This window comes from Nicotiana attenuata, unplaced genomic scaffold, assembly GCF_001879085.1.
Source record: "Nicotiana attenuata strain UT unplaced genomic scaffold, NIATTr2, whole genome shotgun sequence".
Classification (NCBI taxonomy): Eukaryota; Viridiplantae; Streptophyta; class Magnoliopsida; order Solanales; family Solanaceae; genus Nicotiana; species Nicotiana attenuata.
In genome coordinates this window covers 95,696-101,617 of record NW_017670878.1, presented here as the reverse complement: position 1 = coordinate 101,617, position 5,922 = coordinate 95,696, and the positions used below count along the sequence as shown (strand labels likewise).

At 37.5% G+C, this 5,922-nt stretch overlaps 1 protein-coding gene across 2 annotated transcripts in view; it reads right to left on the bottom strand.

The window, feature by feature from the left end:
- Positions 1-3,181: 3,181 nt before the first annotated feature.
- LOC109244141 (nuclear pore complex protein NUP88) overlaps positions 3,182-5,922 on the bottom strand; it is a 16,203-nt gene continuing 13,462 nt past the window's right edge. For both annotated transcript variants that reach the window (XM_019411179.1, XM_019411178.1), the window contains 2 exons: positions 5,342-5,591; positions 3,182-3,974 (listed from right to left, as the gene is read on the bottom strand). In XM_019411179.1, the coding sequence (XP_019266724.1) occupies positions 3,706-3,974; positions 5,342-5,591 (519 nt within the window). In that variant the 3' untranslated portion in view covers positions 3,182-3,705. The remainder of the gene's footprint in view (positions 3,975-5,341; positions 5,592-5,922) is intronic.

Sequence of the window (5,922 nt, the reverse complement as noted above, 5' to 3'; positions counted from 1 at the left end):
CGCGTTCACGTAGAAGGGTCAGTAGCTGGGGGAGAATTTTCTTTCCCGATCGCGAGGTAGGTCCCATAATCGCGATGTGTATACCTAGGCAGATCATTTAAGTACTTTACTTCGAGGGATTTTGTCATTTAATCACATTTTGATCTATAGATCTCGAATTAGGGCAGTTTGAAGGAAATTTTTATGATTTGGATTAGGGTAAGTATTTTTTTAATCGAATTTGTTTTATTCATGATTCCAACCTTGATTTTAGCGATTAATTGATAAATCGAAGTGAAGAAATTGGGATTTTAATAAAAAAATTCTAAAGTAAAAATTGATGATTTGAAGGTCGATTTGAAGCCGGAATTGGATGAAACACATATATTTGGACTCGTATTGAAATGGATGTTCGAAATTTATGAGTTTGATCAGGTTTCGTGGTGCGGGCTCGGGGTTGACCTTTTGGGTTGATTTTACATAATTGAACCAAGATCTTAGCTTTATCGTTTGGGCTTGTTACCTATGGCTTTAATTGATATTATTAATTTGTTTTGGTTAGATTCGATTCATTCGGAGGTTGATTCACGCGGGAAGGGCTTCTTAGAGTATTGACTTTGCTTGTTTGAGGTAAGTATCTTCCCTAACTTTGTGTGGGAGAATTTTCCCCTAGGATTTGGTCTAATTTGCATTATTTGTGCTATGTGAAACAACATGTACATAAGGTGAAGTGTGTGTACACGGGAATATGTGTGGTAATTGTCCGAATTACACCCTAGGATATTAATATGCTTTGAATTTGGTTTGTTTGTTATATGAAACATGTTTTATTGTTGTTCACTCTCTGCGCCCTTATGTTATTGTTATGATTCTTGTACACGTTGCTGTCAAGTTGTGGGCTATATCTTGTTGTGGCTTTTGTATATTTATTGTGGTATTGTGGCACATGTGTACGTGTTGCGTCGATGATTGTATTTGTGTGGAGTACAAGGGTGGCGAGATACGCTTGCTGAGACATAAGGGTGGTGTTTATTGATGCGCATGCGGCGAGATAAGGGAGATTATGAGCGTATTGCAATTAAGGGGAATACTTTACTGTAATGCGCACCCAGCTAGATTAGGGGACTTATGCGTCTGTAGCTATATAAGGGGAAATATTTCATTGTGAAGCTCACGCGGGGTCAGAAGGGTGGCTTGTTGATTATGTTTTATGGTATATCAGGGTTATTCTTGATGTTACTCTTATGTTGGAACGGCTTGATGATTTAAATATATCTTTGCTTTTCTTAAATGATTTCACTTTGTGTTTTATGGGTTGTTGGTTAATTTGTCGTGCTATCACATGCCCTGTTCCTTGATGATATTTATTTTCTTATGCTTTTCCGTTGTCAGTTTTATATTGATATTCTGCACAGACTCTTTGACTAGTGAGTATCTTGACTTGAACCTCGTCACTACTCCACCGAGGCTAGTCTTGATACTTACTGGGTATCGATTGTAGTGTACTCATACTACGCTTTTGCACATTTTTGTGCAGATCCAGGTACCTTGGATTGTGTTGGTCGCTAGAGAGTCGAGCCAGAGCTGTGGAGACTTCAAGGTATACCTGTTGTCCCGCGCAGGCCTCCGGGTCACCCTCTTTAGTTGCTTTATTACTGTTTATGTATTCGAAACATGGACGTATCCTTTGAGACTTATTATGTACTTCTTGTAGAGCTTATGACTTAGTATTACCGGATTTTTGGGATGTGCGAATGTTGTATTCACTTTACGGCTATGTTATGGCATTTTTCAGCTTTTATAAAATAGTTAAGTTGCTTTATTTTGTTTGATCTCATGTGTTAGGCTTACCTAGTTTTAGAGACTAGGTGCCGTCATGATCCTTAGGTGAGATTTTGGGTCATGACAACCAAAATGAAAGTCTAAACTTTTTAGCTGTATGAGAAAATGAACAACAATTATTTGAGAAGATTTTAAATTTGGTTTTTATGTTATCAGCGTTGTGATGCATTATACTTTTAAAAGGGAATGGTACAGAAGAAGTTTTCCAGCAAACAAATCACTTGGATAAATGAAAGGGTGTTGAAAATCTTTTGCCTAGAACAGTTTCTTGGACCGAAGCAAGGCTAAGTTGGAGGGTACCGTAGCCCTTGGAGAAATGCGAGTGCCGATCACAATAGAAAAGGTGAGGTTTGGTCAAATAGCCACTTTTATGGCTGTTGTTTGAAACACAACTACGATTCTATAATTGTCTGAAATTATACTTTTCTTAATATGGATAAAATTTTGACAAAAGTACCGTAAATTAAATATCATCAAAATCTCCATGTTTTATAAACCATAACATGATATGCGAAATGATTTCCAGCTATATGCCCTTTTTATTTGTTAGATTCATTCTTATTTGGTTATTTTCTTTGAAAAAGTAGAGCAGCTTCTTCCTTAATGTTTTTGCTTTTGGAGTGGTTGAGAGACTTGGGTAACAGGCGAAAAAAGTAAAGATCAAGCTATAAAACAGTGGGGATAAAAGATGGAATTATTTTAGTTACAAAAGCGAATATAAAGTTGATTGGTATATAAAATACTAGTTTAATTATGGATAGAAATAGTTGGAGTTCCTGTATGTTTTCTTCTTTAGTTACTATCATTCTCCAACTATATTTTACTTCCCGTAAGAAATACAAAAAAAGATAAAATCAGTTTGAAATAAAGAAAACTACTTGAGTTTCACGTTAAGTTTTCTAGGCTTAGCCTATGATAGGTAAGGTTGTACGAGTGTTGAAAAGATATATAAAATTTTAGAGAAGTCAATTATAGACCTTTGCTATTTGGATCTAGGCATTTAATTGTAGTAATGTGTTTATAGCATAAGAAATCAAGTTTACAGCTTTGGAGAACGAAAATATTTTGGGAAAACATTAAAGAAAGTATTAAAGCTAATTTGGGACACGTGTAGGACTTAACCGCTCCATAGAGACAAACATAATGTGAATTAACTTACGAGAACATAATTCACAAGAGCTAAGATACAGTGGTCAAATTTATGCTTTTTCAATAAGTTACAGTTTACCTTTAATTCTTGAAAGATTTAATAGATTCACCATTCATCTGAATAAAAAAAGCAAAATCAAAAATTTGCTATTCGTCATTTTGAACTTGTATAAAAGGCAGTCCGGTGCATTAAGTGCATTTTGAACTTGTATGCTTTTCAAAATTCGTGATATAGATGATATGAATAGTTTAATAATATTTATATCACATTGGTACTATTTGATATGGGATGTTGCCCTTCTTAGAAACTAGAACTATAAGTAGTACAATAATTGGGGTAGGAAGACCCATATATACTACAGGGAAAAAATCTATAAAACATGCAGCTCGTCTAATATTCTAGTCTTATACATGATGATTCCATATGCAACCTCACTCAAGGGATGCATCCAAAATTAACATTTGGCCTCACAAATCGCTTTTGCAGAAGTAACCTCGTCCACGAAGATACTCTAACTCGTAATTAGACCATATATTCTGCGATCAACACTCACTAACCTTTAAGTTCTTCCTGCCGGAAATTAGGAAAGGCAATCAAGCTGCTTAAAAGAGTAATTTTGTGGTCACGGCCAACAGCTTTTAACTCCAGGGAAATTGTTTGCATTCTTGTACATCAGAAGCAAAAATCAACATGCTATCCTAAATATATAGTTGAGGGGAATAACCAGTGTGATCTCATGAAGTGCCTATTTCGCGGCATTTCAATGCGGATTCAACTACTTTAACCTTCTTGGCATTTTCACTGTTCACCAGTGAGAGCTTTTCAAGTGATGCTTTAAGCAGTGACATTTCATTTTCCTGAACATGGCTCTTTCTCCTCACTGATAATTGTCGCTGTTCATTTGATCGACTGGCCTGTGGAGAATGTGTGAATCTTTTCAACCTGGCATTTACTGCTTCAATAGAAAAGCGCAGAGCATCCAACTCCACTCCCCTATATCTGTCTGCATTACAAAAAACATAAGTCAGTTCCATATACGAGAAGGTTAAAGCCAGAAAAAGGTTAATACATACTTTCCGCCCAACTTGCACCAATTTCCCATTTACACACCCTAGACAACAGGGTTTCCTTTACACAACTAATATATAAAATTACGTAGCTAAGACCCCCCAACCCCCCAAGATGGCCTAAGACCACTTCGTCTCACGAAGTGTATTACATGGGCCACCCATAGAGTGACCTGTGTCGAAAATTAAACAAAAAATTACTGAAAATCCCCCCACCCACCCACCCCCATCCCAGTCTCCGTCCCACTACTCGACCACCATTACAGACCCCTCTCTGTATGTTCCGTACCAAAACACTTGCTTCCTCTCAGACACTACAGCCACTATCTAAATAAGCAAATTTAGTTGTGCTATCTATATTCAGCTGCAGAACCCATTAATCCAAGAAAAGAAAAACGACAGGCAACCTCCCCATGTGGGCTTCGGCAAAAGGAAAAGAAAACACCATCTCTTCTCTGTTACATCCTTAACTGCAGCAAAAACAACCCATTCAGCCATATAAAAAAAACTTTACAGCTCCTTGCACGACCAACCATTTTCACCTTTAACCGCCAACCATCGACCACTCTCCGCCAATCTCCATTTTCTCTAATCTCACTCACCTCACAATTTCTCTACCACCAGTCTCACCTCAGTTTCACCTAAAAAGAAAGAGAAAAACCCCAAACAGCTACACCATAAACGCCAGCCAACACCTCTCTTCGACTCCAGCAAATGCATTAAGATGGTCTGAGGTGGGGACGGGTAGTCGTGTGTGGAGTAAGAAAAAANGGTCTGAGGTGGGGAGGTAGCGTTGTGGTGGAGAAGAAAAGGGGTGTTGTCACTGGTGGTGAAGGTAGTGTAGGTTAAGATGGGGGTGGAGGTGGAAAAGAAAAAAATGAAAAATAAAAAGGATTTAGACCTTAGGATTGTTTGAATTGATCTAGACAGTTGATTTTATCTCACTTTTTCTTTTTTCAATTTAAAGCTCTTCACGCCCTCGAAAAGATGGAAACATATGCGCCTGACACGTCTCCAAATTGTGGGGAACTCGCTGCGGAATTTCCAAGTTAAGTTTTGTAAAGGGAACCCCGTATTTTAAGGTGTGTAACCAGAATAAATTGAGTAGCTCTTTTTCGGGCTTACAGGTTAGTTCCCTTTTAGGGATGCTTCTAGAGCATCAGAGAGTTGGTAAAGACAGTCTTTTGGCCATATACAGAAGACAAAACATATTTACATGCATTATACTGTTTTTTACGCAAATGATAAGTCACAATAAACCAAATAAAACTACATTAAGCATTAGCATTAGAGGAGCAAATACCAAGTTCAGACTTGAACTCTCGTTCAGCTTTTGATAGAGATCTCTTGTGTGCTGCAGGCAGGTGTCGCAGGCTTTGCAAGCGCTCTTCTAGCTTACTGTGAAACTGAACTGCATGCTCAATACGATCCTCTATCTTTTCCTGTTTCCTTTCAACTTCCAAAATCTTCTGCTGTGCTTTGTGCAATCGAGAGTGCTGGTCATCGATGATCTTCTTTACATGAGGTGCATGATGCTGAAGTTCAAAGTACACCTAATAACAGAAGAAAAGTACCGTGTATCATCAAACTAAGAGGCCAGTCTAGTGTCAAAAGAACTGAAAAGGAGGGAAGAAAACAAGATTCGCTTCTACTTTTGACCCAAGTGAGAAATGAGGAGGAAGAGGGCGTCAAATCAAAGTATTAAATTCCTCCTCTTCAAAACACACACTTCTGAGATTTAAAATAAACATCTTCAGAGAATAGGGAGATTAACAATACCATCAAAACAAGCAGAAGAACTGCTACCAAATTAAATAAATAAAATAATTTCTTTCACTCAATTTTTTAATTAAGTAAATCAATTATAATGAAATTGGGGGGGGG